The 17,009-nt window shown below is 49.4% G+C and overlaps 1 protein-coding gene across 1 annotated transcript in view; it reads left to right on the top strand.

Annotated features, from left to right (window-relative positions):
• Positions 1-16,278, top strand: part of LOC144933341 (uncharacterized) — a 76,674-nt gene extending 60,396 nt beyond the window's left edge. Inside the window, exons 13-17 of the mRNA XM_078858024.1 lie at positions 143-400; positions 1,117-4,650; positions 5,033-5,248; positions 5,729-5,763; positions 6,264-16,278. Coding sequence (XP_078714150.1) covers positions 143-400; positions 1,117-4,650; positions 5,033-5,248; positions 5,729-5,763; positions 6,264-6,981 — 4,761 coding nt within the window. The 3' untranslated portion in view covers positions 6,982-16,278. The remainder of the gene's footprint in view (positions 1-142; positions 401-1,116; positions 4,651-5,032; positions 5,249-5,728; positions 5,764-6,263) is intronic.
• The last annotated feature ends 731 nt before the right edge of the window (positions 16,279-17,009 follow it).

The following is a 17,009-nucleotide window of genomic DNA, read 5'->3' as shown; positions in this document are numbered from 1 at the left end:
AGCTAAAACCATCACCTCACTATCCTGAGTTTAATCCCAGGAATCTAAAGATTTCAGTGCCCTGACCCCTGAGACGCCTGACCACCTTGACGCAGACAATGTTCGCTGTGTGTAAATGACACGGGGAGTTATCTCCCCGCAGTCCCTGTGCCACGAGATACGGCGCCGGCGAGGAGGGGTGGCGGCCCTGGTGCGTCTGTGCCACCGGCTGCTGGAGGGGGTGGGCGGTGCCGGGGACGGTGGCGCTGGGGAGAGGGGGGCGGCCGGCGTTGGCCACCCGGGGGCGGACGGGCAGAACCTGCAGCTGGCCGCCGTGTCGCTGGAGCGACGCTGGGAGGCTGTCGTGCTGCAGGCCGTGCACTGGCAGTCGCGCCTCCAGCGCCGGCTCAACGCAGAGCAGGTGTGTGTGAGTGTGGGCGGGAGGTACATGGTAGCTGGGGGAGGCGGGAGGGTGGCAGGGGGGAAACGGGCGGTGAGCCCAATGCCCCTGTCGCAAATTCGAATAAGTGAATTGAGTTACTGTTTTTAATGCTCATGAATTTACTGAATATTTGAGCGATTTTTCACCGCATTGATGAAGGGAGAAGAAAAGATGCATTTTTGTGGGCAACGGCAGCACAGTGGTTATTTTACTGTGCCGAGAACCCAGCGATCTGAGTTTGATTCCTGGCCATGGCCAACATCAGTGGCGAGTGATATCTGAACTGGTCCTGGGCATATACTCCCTTCACTAACCCTCGCTGACCAGTGCGGCGAAGTATAGTGACACAACGAGCAGTAGACTGACAAAGGAAGAGCTGTAAACTATTATTATTATGTATTTAACATAGATTTTTTGTCATGTGGACAATGCCTAAACACTGGCAGTATACATTGTTTCTCTTTATTAACAATAAAACATGGTAAGGCACATACACACTCCTCGTGATTATATATATAGCAGCTTGAGATTCAGCTGCATTTATATGCTGTCCAGATCCAAATTGTGCTGCATTATATTCTTTCTATAAATGAACATTCACACAGCGAATGCAAAAACTTACACGAGAGACCGCCCCAGATTGTGCCTGGCGGTGACAGCGTTTCACTCCCCTTGCCCCCCCCCCCCCCCCCCAGGTGACCTTGAACTACGTGGACGCTTCCCAGTCCGACTTGTCGGTCTCTCCCGTGGAGGGTCTGGAATGGGATGAAACGGACCTGGGAAATGAGCTCTCGGCTGCCCGCGCTGAGCAGCCACCTGCGGTCGCCTCCTCCACGCCGAGTGACACCGGCAAACCTTCGGCTGTAGACACGTGGAGCATGGGCCAGTCATTCCTCCAGGCCGGCCACGATTCCGGCTTCTCCCCTGGCTCCTGCCAGAGCCCCAGTCGCATGGACGGAACGACTCGGCGATTGGCGGCGGCGGCGGAGGAGTCGAGCAAAGGCGGCCGTGGTCGACCCGCCGAGCCACGGCAGGCCGACGGTCAGGACTCGTTCTCGTCGACGGACTCGCTGCTCAACCTCCTGGACGGGCTGCTGCTGGCCGGGAGCGGCGGCGGAGGCGGCGGAGGTGGCGGCGGAGGCGGCGAGCGCTCGTGCGAGTGCGAGAGCGGCATCGCCAGCGAGGGCGACGTGGCCACGACGTCGGACTCTGGGCTCCTCTCGGAGGTGCAGGACCTCGACGGCGACACGTCCTCCTCCAGGGTGGAAGACGCGGCGCCGGCCTACAGGCCCGATCCTTTCGCCAGGCTCCTCACCTTTGCGGGCTACGCCAGCTCGCTGTCGGATGAGGAATGCGACGAATACCTGGACACGGGCAAGGAAATCGGGAGTAATCCAGGTGCCAAAAGCCCGAAGCAAGGGCACGACGGTGATTCTGAGCTCGAGAAGGCGCTAATCTTCTATGATTACTCGTACCTGAAAGAGGACAGTCTGGAGAACGTCATGGCTATCTCCGACTTGCCTACAGTAGTTATACAAGACGACAGCGCGCTTGATTTAAGCAACAGAAACAAGACGTCTCATAACGCACTGACGAGTACCAATCCGTGCTATTCTGAAGTTGCAGGGTATGTGCACGATCATGAAAGCAAAGGCCAGCTGAGCCCAATATCATCTTTTATGGGGCAGCATTCGAGTAACGTGTTCCAGAAATTTGAACTGGGGAGAATGTGTGCAGGAAAAGGTGATCACTTTGATACCATGATCCAGAGGGAGGACTTTGTGAACGTAGCCAGGAAAAGTCCTCGGAGCTTCACGTCAAGCTGTCTTACTGAAAGCAACAAATCAGGAAGAAGTGCCTACTTGAATGAAAGCAGCTTGCAGCTTCTTCAGGGGTCAGAGTTGTCACAAGCCGCAGTCCACAAACGTTCTGATTTCAAGGAGAGCAACAGCTGCAACGAGGCATCGTCAAGCACAGAGACCAAACCGATGTCAGGGGTGAGAGGCCACAGTTGGGAGGACCACTCGCTCGTTGTCGATGGCCTAGCGAACAGGCCGGCTATCCCCCTCGATGGGAAGGCTGACGATGGACGGCAGAGCGGCTCGCTGCTGGACGACGACGTCAACGTGAGCTTGATCGTCAACACCTCCAGGGCGTCCGTGTGCTCGGACGACGAAGAGGACGACATTGACCTGCTGTCCAGCTCCAGCACCACGCTGAGCGGCGACAGCAACGAGCTGGAGAAAGACAGCTCCTCCAACTCCGAGGGCTGGTGCATCGACTCGGACTTCAGTGACAGCTCTTCGCTGGATGACGAGCTGAAGGATCAAAAGTTTTACGTCACTCCCCCGTGGGAAAACATCTCAAAGGGAAGGCCTCTGCTGCACAGCAGTAACCCCGTGTTACTGACGAGCAAGCTCTACTCGCGCTTTTCAGTATCACCCCTGGCCACAACAGGAAACTTCTTTGGCTCGAGTTTTAGAGTGGAGCCTGGAAGCTTTCCGGCCGATAGCGCTCGCGAAGGGCAAGTGGATCCGCTCCTGGACGATATTAAAAATGGCAACATAAGCCATGCCTATGAAATGGTACCGGATGCTGCACGTGCCGAAAGGTGGGACCGTGGAGATCCCAGTATTCACAACCAGACCTCTTTGAAAATGCGGCAAGGGGCTTTCCAAAGTTTGGCTGACGCATATACTCCGTACAATGATATGGACACAAAGTATAAGTACGCTGTTGGGCGTGAGATTTTTAACAGGGGTGACAATTACCCTCTGCTTCCTGAAAATGTCATCTCCCTGACTCGACAAAGGGAATATCCGAATAGGCCGACGAGAAATAACAGTGACGCGGTGAACTCCAACGGAGGTGACAGAGAGGCCATTGAGCTCGGGAATGAATTGTCCTCTTTGCGTCACAAAGCTTCAGAGCATCTCAACAATCGCAAATCGACGGAATCCTCCAACAACGGACTCGGATTTCTTCTCAGAGACGACTCGGACTCGTCGCTCTCCGCACACACCGACGAGGACAACGTCCGCGACGTTGACGGCGAGCCCATCACGCCGCCGCCCGATCCCTGCAGGGCTTCCCGCTCTCTTCTTTCCTGGGACAATGAAGAGGCTCGTAACAAATTGCGCGCGACGGAGAAGCGCTCTTGGACTCGTCCCGTCCCCGGAAGAGGAGCAACGCTAAACGTAAAGAGCGGCGGCAGGGAAGAGCAGTGTGTAGCATCCAAGCTCCCGGAAAGCCAGGCCTGTGTCAGAACATCTGAATTGCGGGAACAGGTTATGGGTGTTCACAGCTTTGTGAATGGAGTTATAGAAGCAGCCATTACCCACATTAAGGAATCTGAGACGACCGCCCCCTCCTTCTCTCCGTCTTTCGACGTTGAAATTACCCGCCACAAGGAAAAGGCTCATTTGCGGGGGGAGTCGGTGTCGCGCTTCTCGCAAGAGACTGGGTGTAGGGAGCTTAGTAATCACGGTGGGGCCACAGAAGGAGGACGGCCCGCGAGAAACGTGAGTGGCGACAGTCTTTGCCGCCGCTCTGCTGTGGCCGGTGCTGAGGAGAGCTGTCCGGGCGGAAGCTGTCGGGAGAACGGTGATGTAGCGCTGCGGGGAGGAGCCGCGGGAACGCGGCGGCGTCATGACTCAACGAGAGCAGAGGTGGAGGCGGCGCTGTCAGGCCTGCGCCGCCAGGTGGTGACAGATGAGCCCGCGGATTCCGATCAAGAAAACAAAACATCGGCAGTGGAGTCGGTCCGCCCATCGCTGGACCGGCCATCGCATACGTTGCCAGCTGCTCAAAATGAAAAACTATCCACGCCCACCTCGTCCGACGTCAAGCCCAAAACGTCTCGCAACGGGTGTCCCACAGACGCGCACGCAACCCCAGGCCACAACTTAATCGACCGCCCGGCTCCAGGCAGTGGAACGCTCTGCAATCCGAGATCCCCGCCGGAAAACTCGAACTCCCGGCCGCACAGCGAGGCCTCCGATGGAGCGGGCTGGGACGTCAACCGCAACAGCGAGGAGCAGCAGGCGTGGGGCGGCGGCGCGGAGGCCTCGCCGGGCACCGCCGCCCGGAACTCGCCCACCGCGAGGAAACGCCCCCAGATGGGCACCAAGAGCCTGGGCGGTGGCGGCAGTGGCGGTGGCGGCGGCGAGACGCTAACCTTGGCGGCCACGTCGCCGGCGTCACGGTCGCCACCCTCGCCAGTGAAGGAGGTGGGATGCAGCGCCGCACGTCGTTGACCGCTGAGCGATGCTGAGCATGCACGGCACCGCGCGACTCCCCCTTCCCCAGAGATTACATCCACGTTCGTGGATGTAATCTCACGAACGTGCTTTTCGAAATCTACGGGAGCCTTTTATTTTGCCAGTCTCTGATGCAGGCCAATCAGTTTCAAGGACAATGCACACATTATCAAAGCACGTTTGTGTGCACGTTTTATCCACAACTTATGTGCGGTTAATGCAGACTTGATCGATGCCTTGTAATAGGTGTCCCTTTGGTGTTTTAACATCTTAACACCTCCTGTATTCTTGCCGTAAAAGGTAAAGCCATTATTTTTCTTCCTTCATCGCGCTCGTCGATTTATGTGCGCAGCGTGCATCGATGGAAGCCGCGTGGGGCAATCCGCCGGCCCGCGCTCACGAGGAGAGACTCGCAGACGGTGGCGGAAGCTGCGGCAGCTGCGTCCCGCGCCTCTGCGAGTGGACGGGGCCCATCCCTCCCGTACGCGCCGGCTGGAAGGCGCCGTCCGTGCGTCTGCCGTGGAAGGTGCCCTTGGAACACAAACCGTTGCCCGGTTCGCCAGCCCAGGTACGGCGAAGCGCCCATCAACGAGACGATCATCCCCTGCCCCCCCGAGCAGACGATGAGAAAATAAACCTGCGTGCCCCGTACGGAGTTGCCAGTGTAGTTTTTACCGAAGCGACCGAATGTTTAGCAGAAGCCGTGACAGCCATGGTTGCGGTTACTTCACCGTAATCGAGAAATTTGTTTTGCGTTTTACTGATGACCTCACAGCTCCGTTTTCAGCGAGTGTGCGTGTGTGCGCGTGTGACATTTTATAAACATACAAAAAGGAACGACCACAAAATATACGACATCTTATCGGCTTACAAATCCGTCCAGGATCTTTGTTAATTTTTATTATTATTTATCAGTTTGTTTTTTGTAATTTTGTTCTCCTTGTTTCTTTTTTAAACGAAAACAAACAAACAAACAACCCAATGCCTCACAAATCCCTCTTATTTATTTCCTTTTTTTGTTTCTTGTTTTTCTTCTGCATTTGTGTAGATGTCAATAGCAGCAAAGCAAGATCAGAATCAAAGGTAATGCAGTTGATTCAGTGCTTATCGCTTGCAGGGATCAGCCCCGCAGCCACGCGCCCTCTGCTCCGTGCGTGCACTGAGCGAGCTGACTTCCGCTTACACTCCTGCATTTAGCTTTTTTCTTTTTAAACAACAACGTAAAGCACCTTCCTTTGCTCTCATTTCACCTTATGCATGCATCTAGCAGCACAGAATCGCGGTGGCACGCGTTGTTTTCGCATCTCTTTTGCTTTAGCTTTCTCTGGAAGGGTTGCTGTTGTCGGTATAATGTTTTCAGTTGTTCTTATGTTATTTGTGTGTTTTTTTCCCCACTGACTCTAGTTAAGAAAGTTTCCTATTTTCACAATGGCTGGATCTCACATTCACCGTGATGAACGGCAGTTCATTGCTTGTTGGGCTTCGGTACACGGTTAAAAGGTGGTTATGTTTACGCGTTTATCCTTGAGCGTTCTTCTTGTCGCGCTTTGTGTTGTGTTTTGTTGTGTCTTTGTTTTGAGCAGAAATGAAACGTCGGGACGTCTCTCTGGCTTCCCCAAAGACGTGATTCCTTCCCGCGCAACTGGCGAAGGCGGTTTCAAGAAGGTGACGACGGTGAGCGAAGGTTTGGTTGACGAAAGTCGCAAGGAGTTCCAAGAGAGTTTACGCGGTGTGAGAAGAAGAGCAGCTGACGAGGGGCTTGTAAGTGGAGCGGAATCGAGGAAGGGAAATCTGAAAGTTGCCGGTGGTGATTTGAACGTGCGCGGCAGAAACCCGCAGGTGCAGAATAGGATGGCGAAGGCCGTTGAAAGGCCCGTAAGAAAGATGGTGAAGCGAGATGAGCACCAGCGACACGTTGTTGAGAAGAAGAGTGAAGTTGTGCCGAAGGGCGGCGGTGTGAGCGCGAGTCTCGTGGAAGAGCAGAAGAATTTTAAGAACAGCGGTGGCGGCGGCGGTGGCGGCAGCGGTGGCGGCGGCGGCATTCCGCTTACGATCAAAGGCGGAATGGACTTTGCCGGTGACGGTGACGCCGACATTGACGACATCTCCAAGGTGGTGGCGAGCCACGCGGGGCGCGTGTGGAACGTCGGCTGCCTCATCTGGCTGATGCTTTTGCTTGTGCTGTGGTTGGTGGCCGTCGGTCCCAGCTTCATCGCGCCCAGCAACTGCATGCGGTCGCGATCATCCCTCGCCTCCATGGGGATCACGCTGAGCTACCCGTGGGGGTCCCCACCCATCTAGGGGATTGGGGGTGGTGGGGGTGGTGGGGCAGCGGCGGTGGCACGACCCTCACGCTATCAGTTTCGCTTAAAGCCGGGGGTGCGTCATCCTGCCTGTTGATTGGTCGTACTTGGCGAGCTTGTAAGAGGATGCCGTTAGCAGGACGAGGATTCGGTTTTTAGTGTTTGCCGTTGGTGAGCTTAGTATGGTGTAATTGTTATTTTAAGGACCGGCACAATTGTTGCCGGTGGAGGAGTGATATTAATAATCGACAAAGGGAGGTAGTTTAGGGAATTTAATGTTACGTACACGCTTTTTAAACAATAGCAGGAAAGTTACGGGTTATTGTTTATATTTGTATGGTTAATTTTAATGGCTCCCTTGTTAAAAGAAACATTCTTATTGGGCAGGAATAAGTCCTGTAAAAATATATATTTTAAGTTATGGTCAGACAGCACCTCCCATATATAATATGAGAAAATTAGCAAAGGGGTAGATTATGAAACTTGCGGTTTAAAGTTATAATTTTTAATTGTGATGAGGGATGATAAAGTTAAAACTATAGATTGGTGTCACGGTAATCTTCAAAGCAAGAGCATCTTGAACAGACGTGAAGAATAACCAGCTATCGATTATAAGCACAAACGTGTCATCGTTTAAGAATTTAAACAGTACAGTAAACAGCTACGCAATATAATAGTACCGTTAAGTTTTACAACAGCCGTTCAAAACACCCATATTCTTCGTTATGAAGTTTTTTGGGTTAGCGTCAATGTAAACGTGTCGTAAATCCACCTCCACCTGACATAAATGAAACTTGACGTTTCACTGGCAATTACAGCAACCAGTATCATCAGGTTATTGCTAGACAATAGCAGGCAATACTCAAATTGTAAATGTTGTGGGTTTACTCTCCAACACACCGGTGTGCTGAAGTTGTAACTAATTGGTATGTTTAGTTCACGTGATAAACATTACTAATTGGCTGTGTCGGGTGGCGGTGGGTTTATGACATATTTACATTTAAGCTATCTAACCCACGAAACGTTATTATCAATAATATTGGACGTGAAAGCCTACGTTTTAATTCGACCCATATTCTTGCCAAATATGCTATCGTTTGTGGCAGTACAATATAATATGACGGCTTGGGGGGCATTCTGAGTACAGCATAAGGTAAGTGCAGCTTGTTTCTGTATTTTCTATTACAGTATTTTGTTTCTGTGTTTTTTCAACGCTTAGATTGTTGCTGCTGTCGTCCTTGCGTGTGTTGTGGGTATTCGCCACTGAATCTCAATCTCAGCCTGTCACCGTAGCGGTCGAAATTCATGTGGTGGCAACACGAGCGATCGACTCATTGGAAATCGAACGGGAGAAGTAATTGGTGCACCCGAGACGAAAATGTTAATTTCACTGGTAGAAATGTAACAATTTAGGATTGTCGGGATATTGTGAACATTGTGAACTGGAGGTTTTGAAATTCTCTCCAACCTCTTCATGCGCACACATACGCCCACCACCTACCGTGCTGTGTGTCAAGCGAACTTGAATTTCCGTAAACTGTCACAGTTACACCCCTCTTGTAGGAACCATCTGACCTACCGTCGCTTGCATTGCAGAGTGGACAGGGTGTCGCCATTGGTTGGGTTGGCTCCTGGAGGCCAGACCAGATGCTCTCACTTTGTCCGTGCCACCTGAGGGGGGTATGGAGCTTTAGCGGTTCCAATTTCTTTGCATGGCCAATAGCAGCGATTTGTTTTTTTTGTGAACACCACTTGAAATGAGTGGGGTTATCGAGATAATCCACTTCTATTCGCCGTATAAATGGGCTACTACCTCCTGAGGTGGTACCAACTTCTTCTCTGGCCCACGGAATAGTAGTCAAGTGAGGTTTGACCAAAGTGTAATGCTTTCTACGTTAGTGCAATAATACATTAATGCTTCATTTCATTATATGTGCTCATCGTGAACCTTTAACGTTCTTTCACCTGGCCGTATTCACAAAGTATTACCGAAGCACTTTTCAGTTTTTTCCGCGTATTTTAGAAAGTTAATTTGTTTAACACTATGTTTATTTTTAATCGGATTGTTTTAGGACATTAAGGTAAAACGTACTATAACTACGGGTGGGTTGAACTTGATAAGTTGTGCTTTTTTGGTTTTGTGTGTACTGTATATAATCAGTAATGAGTTGATCGTCAATGTTAACAATATTTTCACGTCATGTATATATCTAATCAGAGCTACACAGATAACAGAACTACAAGGGAAATGAAAACAGCAGTAAGAAAGACTGCTATATTCCCAAATATTTGGAAATACAGTACGGCACCGTGCTCTTACGGAGTTTAAGGTCCCCATTTAGTCCGCAAGCCCAGGCCAAGTATTCTACTTGTAGGTACCACATGAGTTGGCAAACTACAGCAGTTCCATTTTCTTCAAATGGCCAACGAGAGTGAATTATGTGATACCTATTAATGAGTAAGTTATCAAGTAATTCACTCATAATATCCGTATTAAACTAAACTGAAACTGAATTAAAATTTTACCAGGTAAGGCCCACTGAGCTATACAGTTCTTCAGAAGCGGCCTATCCGCAAATGACAGCTCAACAAAGTTGCTTATCATGTATACATTTATAGTGGCCAAATACTCTAAACGCATGTTTCTAAATGTGGACGGAAAAGCCGTAGGACCCGGAGAAAAAATCCATATAAGGCATCAGGGTCGGGATCAAACCTACGACCTCCTGTATAGCAGGTGAGATAGTTAACATCTCGCCACCGACTTAGAGATTTGCTACCTTATGTGGTAGCCTTTTTCTGCTTTGGTGCATGGACTTAATTGTACCGGATAATGTTGCTAATGGGTTGCTATGGACTTGCACCATTGAGCGTGGTTTAATGCGTCACTCCTCTAATCGTAACTATAACCTGAACATGTTTCCAAAGCTGCCTCCTCTCTGGTCGTCTGGCAAATACGAATGTACACGATTTGGATCTGTTGTCACTACCAGTGTCGAACAGAGTTGCGTCTGCCCTTTCCCAAGAGAAGCAATGCCTAAAATGTCAACAGACTCGCGATTGATGGCCCGGGTGAGGGGGAGTGTGCCACGTGCGGTACAGTGAGAGCCTCTGCGGGATGGGGCAGAGGTCGCAAACGGGTTTTGATTCCTTACCCGTACCCGGCCGCACCAAGGTCGCAAATGGCTACACGTACCCGGCCGGGTACTGGGTAGCCGTTCCCTACCCGTACCCTACCCGAAATGAGTGACAAACAGTGACTCACCAGTGACTCACGGCCTACCCGTACCCGTACCCGGCCGCACCAGGGTCGCAAATGGGTACCCGTACACGGCCGGGTACGGGTAGCCGGGTATCGGGTAGGGTACGGGTATCGGGTACCCGGTTGCGACCTCTGGGATGGGGTGAGCGTTGGAGTGGCAAGCTGGGGTTAACGTGGGACCGGGCCCTACTCGGGGACTACCAGAGAGCTGACACTGTCCGTCTGTCATCTGTCTCTCTGTGTATTTCTGTCTTTGCATTTGTCTCTGTGTGTCTGTCTCTCTGTGTTTCTGTGTCTATCTATGTGTGTGTGTGTGTTTCTGGGTCTGTCTGTGTCTCTTTGTCTCTCCCCATCTTTGGTTTTCCGTCTCTGTGTGTGAGTGTCTATGTATGTCCCCGTATCCGTGTGTCTCTGTCTCTCACTGTCTTTTTCTGTCTCTGTGTCAATGTATGTCTGTGTCTTTATCTGCGATTGCCTGCCTGTCTCTCACTGTCTTCATGTCTGCCTGTATAACTGCATGCGTCTGTTTCTGTGTTTCTATGCGTATCTCTGTGTCTCTCATGTTGTCTCTTTTTGTGTGTGTCTCAGTTGTTGTCTATATTTTTCTGTCTCTGTCTGTGTCTATCTCTCTGTATGTTTTGTGTCTTTGCGTCTGTCTCCGTGTCTACGTATTTCTGTATTTCGCTGTGTCTATCTGTGTCTTTATGTATGTGTGTTTGTATGTGTCTCACTGTGTTTTTCTTTGTCTATGTCTGTCTCTCTCTGTATCTTTGTGTATATCTCTGTGGCTCTAGTGACTTTCCCTGTGTTTGTATGTGTCCGTATTTGTGTCTTTATGTCTGTCTCTGTATGTATCTTCCTCTGTGTCACTGCATCTTGTCTTTACGTCTGTGTGTGTGTCTGTGTATGTCTCTCCGTGTCTATCTCTGGGTGCCTGTCTCTATGTCTCTCACTGTGTGTTTCTCTGTGTATTTGTGTGTCTCTATGTGTCTTTGTGTCTATCTCTGTGTCTTTCTCACTTCTCTTTTGACTATCTCTCAGCATGTGTCCGTCTCTGTGTGTAATTGTGTCTGTGTGTCTTTGTGTCTGTCTCTGTGTGTCTTTGTGTCTGTCTCTGTGTGTATTTGTGTATGTCTCTGTGTGTCTTTGTGTCTCTGTGTGTCTGTCTCTGTGTGTCGTTGTGTCTGTCTCTGTGTGTATGTCTGTCTCTGTCTTTGTGTCTCTGTGTGTCTTTGTGTCTGTCTCTGTGTCTTTGTGTTTGTCTCTGTGTGTCTTTGTGTCTGTCTGTCTGTGTGTCTTTGTGTCTGTCTCTGTGTGTCTTTGTGTCTGTCTCTGTGTGTCTTTGTGTCTCTGTGTCTGTCTCTGTCTGTCTCTGTGTCTCTTTGTGTCTCTGTGTGTCTTTGTGTCTCTGTGCGTCTTTGTGTCTGTCTATGTGTGTATTTGTGTCTGTCTCTGTCTGTCTCTGTGTCTTTGTGTCTCTGTGTGTCTTTGTGTCTGTCTCTGTGTGTCTTTGTGTCTGTCTCTGTCTGTCTCTGTGTGTCTTTGTGTCTCTGTGTGTCTTTGTGTCTGTCCCTGTGTGTCTTTGTGTCTCTGTGTGTCTTTGTGTCTGTCTCTGTGTGTCTTTGTGTCTGTCTCTGTCTGTCTCTGTGTGTCTTTGTGTCTATGTGTGTCTTTGTGTATGTCCCTGTGTGTATTTGTGTCTCTGTGTGTCTTTGTGTCTGTCTATGTGTGTATTTGTGTCTGTCTCTGTGTGTCTTTGTGTCTGTCTCTGTCTGTCTCTGTGTGTCTTTGTGTCTCTGTGTGTCTGTCTCTGTGTGCATTTGTGTCTGTCTCTGTGTGTATTTGTGTCTCTGTGTGTCTGTCTCTGTGTGTCTTTGTGTCGGTCTCTGTGTCTTTGTGTCTGTCTCTGTGTGTCTTTGTGTCTTTGTGTGTCTGTCTCTGTGTGTCTTTGTGTCTGTCTCTGTGTGTCTTTGTGTCTTTGTGACTGTCTCTGTGTGTCTGTCTGTCTCTGTGTGTCTTTGTGTCTGTCTCCGTGTGTCTTTGTGTCTGTCTCTGTGTGTCTTTGTGTCTGTCTGTCTATGTGTGTCTTTGTGTGTGTCTTTGTGCCTCTGTGTGTCTGTCTCTGTGTGTCTTTGTGTCTGTCTCTGTGTGTCTTTGTGTCTGTCTCTGTGTGTCTGTCTGTCTCTGTGTGTCTTTGTGTCTGTCTCTGTGTGTCTTTGTGTCTTTGTGACTGTCTCTGTGTGTCTGTCTGTCTCTGTGTCTCTGTGTGTCTGTCTCTGTGTGTCTTTGTGTCTGTCTCTGTGTCTTTGTGTCTGTCTCTGTGTGTCTGTCTGTCTCTGTGTGTCTTTGTGTTTGTCTCTGTGTGTCTTTGTGTCTTTGTGACTGTCTCTGTGTGTCTGTCTGTCTCTGTGTGTCTTTGTCACTGTCTCTGTGTGTCTTTGTGTCTGTCTCTGTGTGTCTTTGTGTCTGTCTGTCTGTGTGTCTTTGTGTGTGTCTTTGTGTCTCTGTGTGTCTGTCTCTGTGTGTCTTTTTGTCTGTCTCTGTGTGTCTTTGTATCTGTCTCTGTGTGTCTGTCTATCTCTGTGTGTCTTTGTGTCTTTGTGACTGTCTCTGTGTGTCTGTCTGTCTCTGTGTGTCTCTGTGTGTCTCTGTGTCTGTGTGTCTTTGTGTCTGTCTCTGTGTGTCTGTCTGTCTCTGTGTGTATTTGTGTCTGTCTCTGTGTGTCTTTGTGGGTCTCTGTCTCTGTGTGTCTTTGTGTCTGCCTGTGTGTCTTTGTGGGTCTCTGTCTCTGTGTGTCTTTGTGTCTGTCTCTGTGTGTCTTTGTGTCTGTCTCTGTGTGTCTTTGTGTCTGTCTCTGTGTGTCTTTGTGGGTCTCTGTCTCTGTGTGTATTTGTGGGTTTCTGTCTCTGTGTGTCTTTGTGTCTGTCTCTGTCTGTTTTTGTGTCTGTCTGTCTTTGTGTCTGTCTCTGTGTGTCTTTGTGGGTCTCTGTCTCTGTGTGTCTTTGTGGGTCTCTGTCTCTGTGTGTTTTTGTGTCTGTCTCTGTGTGTCTTTGTGTCTGTCTCTGTGTGTCTTTGTGTCTGTCTGTCTCTGTGTGTTGATCTCTGTTATGTTTACCATTGTTTTGTGTCTGTCCGTTTCTGTGTGTCTCTGTTATCGCGTGTGCATGTCTCCATCTGTATGCTTCTGTGTCTGTGTATCTTTGTCTCCCTGTGTCTTTCTCTGTCTCTCTGGATCCCCCTGTTTCATTACGTTTATCTCTCCACATGTCTATTTTTGTGTTCTTATTTCTCATTATGTTTGTGCCTGTATCTCTGTATCTCTCTTTGTGTGTCTCTGTGTGTATATCTCTGGGTCTGCCTCTGTTTTTGTTTGTCTACTAATGTATGTGCCTGCGTGTTGTTTCTCTCTGTCTCTCTTTCTCTGTGTCTTTCTGTATATTTCTCTACCGTTTTGTCTTTTCCTGCCTCTTCTACTTATCTATGTGTCTGCCTTTAGTTATCTTCGTATGTATGTCTCCGTATGTCTGTCTCTTCTTATACATTTCACACCGTTTATTCTCAGCGTCTCTCTCCACGGCTGTGTCTCTCCTACACATCTTAGTGTTTCTGCCTCTGTGTCTCTGTTGTCATTTTCATCTTTACATGTTATTGTTTTGTGTCTTATCTGTCTATTTAGCGCTCTCTTTCCCTACACCTCTTCATGTCTATTTCTGTTCACGTCTCTGACCGTGTTCCACTCTCTGTGACCATCTCAATGTATCTCTCTATCTGTTAGTCTGTCTCTCTCTCTCTTTGTCTATCTGCGTCCCTCGCTGTGACTCCATCTCCCTTCGTGTCGCTGTCTTTCCCTGTCTCTGTTCCTCTCCGTGTCTCTGTCTCCCTGTCCCTCTCCGTGTCTCTGTCTCCCTGTTCCTCTCCGTGTCTCTGTATCCCTGTCCCTCTCCGTGTCTCTGTCTCCCTGTTCCTCTCCGTGTCTCTGTATCCCTGTCCCTCTCCGTGTCTCTGTATCCCTGTCCCTCTCCGTGTCTCTGTCTCCCTGTTCCTCTCCGTGTCTCTGTATCCCTGTCCCTCTCCGTGTCTCTGTCTCCCTGTTCCTCTCCGTGTCTCTGTGTCCCTGTCCCTCTTCGTGTCTCTGTATCCCTGTCCCTCTCCGTGTCTCTGTATCCACGTATCTCTGTCCTCGCGCCCGTGTCTCTCCACATGTTGACGTTGTGCGTGTTTCTGTGCCTCTCTTCGTCGGTGCGTCTCCACGTGTCTGTGCGTCTCTCTGCCTGCGTGTCTCTCTGGTCGCTATCTACGTCTCCGTGGAGTTTGTGTATGGCCCCGACATGTCTGCTCTTCGTGTCTCCGTGTCTCTGCATCGTTGTGTTTCTTTGCGTCTCTGCCCCCTCTTACCGTCTACCCCTGTCGGCACAGGGCTCTATTGAATATATTGAGGTGGCTTGCAATAGCACACACCCCTACGCTCATCACGTCGAAGGACTCACAACCGCTTGGTGTTTAAAACTTAATGACGTGTGCTCGCTCTTGTCAGACAACACGAGAGGAGAACGCCTTGGTGGTTTCATGTGTGCGTTTAATAAGTTAGACTATGCACCCCACAACGCAGCCCTCTGTCTTGCACACTACAAAAGTTGAACGTGCATTCTTTATATGGTTTGTGTTATATGTAAAATGTTCCATTGGCATAAGATTATATGTAACATTTCTGCCAATTGCATGTTTATCAGTTTGCGTCGTATACATGTAAGGACATATCTGAGCTATTTTTTCAGACTTTTTTGTCTACATGTGACCAATGGACAATAACATGCCTTCATGAACTGATGATAACAGTTCCAATCACATTTGGCCATAACATACATGTTACATATATGTTACTGTCATGCACTACTAAAGAGTAAACAGTTTTTTTAATGACTATCTATACCAGTCTATCTCAACATTAACTCAATGGCCAATTCTGAAGCCAAATAATGATTTACAGCAATGTGATGACAAGTCACATTAGGATAATAAATGTAAACATGGCTTTGTAGACGCCTTAAATTTATTGGTTTTGTGTAACTGAGCCCTCTGCATATTCAACTGTAATCTGAGCTGAAATTCAACCTTTCTGGGGAGCCTTGATGCATTAGTTAAGTATTGCATAGTAGCATTTTCTGATAACCCATCGCCCTTTACGGCTCTCTCCATGTATTATCATTTATTGATGTATATTGCGAGCGGTACACGGTAATATAAACTGGGCTCTTGAGCTGGTCCGCGTGTATCAGCAGGTGATCTGTACTTTGTGAAGATGAGATGAGATGGTGTTATTGAGCTTCTGCAGTTCCTTAAATTTAGCTCTCCGATAAAGGTACTCTTATTTTTTGAATTGGTGCTGTATATTGTATCGTGTACGAGGTTCTTGAAAATCGAAATGCAGAGGTCTTGTGCGTACACTGAGCTGCCACGGTGGCTAGACGAATGTGGACGTGGGTTTGGAGGGCATTGCGTGTGTAAGATGTATAGGAGCTTGTTACATAAATATGTAAACTATACTACAGAGCAAACTACAGTCCCCATTTCTGCAAAATTACATGCAAAAGCAACTAACTTCAACAACGAACTTTTCCCACCACAAGACCAGAGGCTGGCATCTTCCGGCGAAGTGTTGCTGGTCAAAATGCGACGTGGAAAGGGGGGGGGGGATGGAGAAACGTGGAAGAAGATGAGAAAAAAAGGCTCAGCAATGCATTGGATGCAACGGCAGTGGCGATGACGGAGCCTGTGTCCTGCAGAGGATAGAGAATGGCTTTTGGTGAAGAATATGCAGAGGTGACGATGACCTATTTGGGCTGCTGTATTGGTAAGCGGGTGTATATTATTACCTAAGGCATTTCTAACGTCCTTCGAGTGTGACTGGTGCAAGCTGGTGCCGTTGCTTTTATATAAGTGCTTCGTGGTGTTTTGTGCAATACCGTATGTGGCTTTAAATGATTCTCAAACTGCATGAGATACGGCTACTATACTGAATAAAGTCTGGTTTAACATGCAAAGTGAGTGCTCTCCTTGTGCACAGTGGCAGTAGTGCGTGTCGGAGATGAGCGATGTTTGTATTGTGCGCGCCTGGGCTTTTGGCACGTCTACAGTAGGAGGTGTGAGTGTGGATGAAGGGTGAATATGTTGAGTTTGTGTGGGTTGAGAGTGATGTTTAGGCCAATGGTGGCTTTAAAGTTACGTGTGTGTATATACAGAGGCTACGTAAACTGGGTCATTAGCCCGCATGCCAAGCCACCGCGTGCCCAAACAGCTTTTTTTGGCCGGATAGAGGGGCTTAACGGGCATGGCACGGGCTAGAAAAGAGATGGAGTGATGTGGTACATGACGATGACTGGAACCAGCGGTGTCAAGATCAGCCTCTGGAGGAGGCTCGTGACGGACGTTGCTGGAGGGCAGAGGAGCGACGCTCACAACGAGCGGAGCGCGAATAAAACATCAAGTTTGCACAGTAGGGGGCACTGGTGGTGCATCTGCCAGTCATCTCAGTCAACCCATGGCTCCTGGGTCTGTCCCGTGACCTGCCAGCGAGCCTTCAACACTTCACTTGGCCAAAAAGTGCACATAGCCTGGCACCAAGCGCCACTTCGTGACGAATGGTGCTTGTTGATACACGGAGGGCATCTCCTAAGTTGACTCAGCCTTATATGAGCACTGTGTGCAGTGTGTACACATCAAGGGTGTGGTGTTGCTTGCCCACGCCATCGTGCACCGTTCCGGCC

This window comes from Lampetra fluviatilis, chromosome 7 (assembly GCF_964198595.1).
Source record: "Lampetra fluviatilis chromosome 7, kcLamFluv1.1, whole genome shotgun sequence".
In the NCBI taxonomy this organism is placed as follows: Eukaryota; Metazoa; Chordata; class Hyperoartia; order Petromyzontiformes; family Petromyzontidae; genus Lampetra; species Lampetra fluviatilis.
Note: the sequence above shows the minus strand (reverse complement) of the source record. Positions and strands in the feature narration are given on the sequence as shown.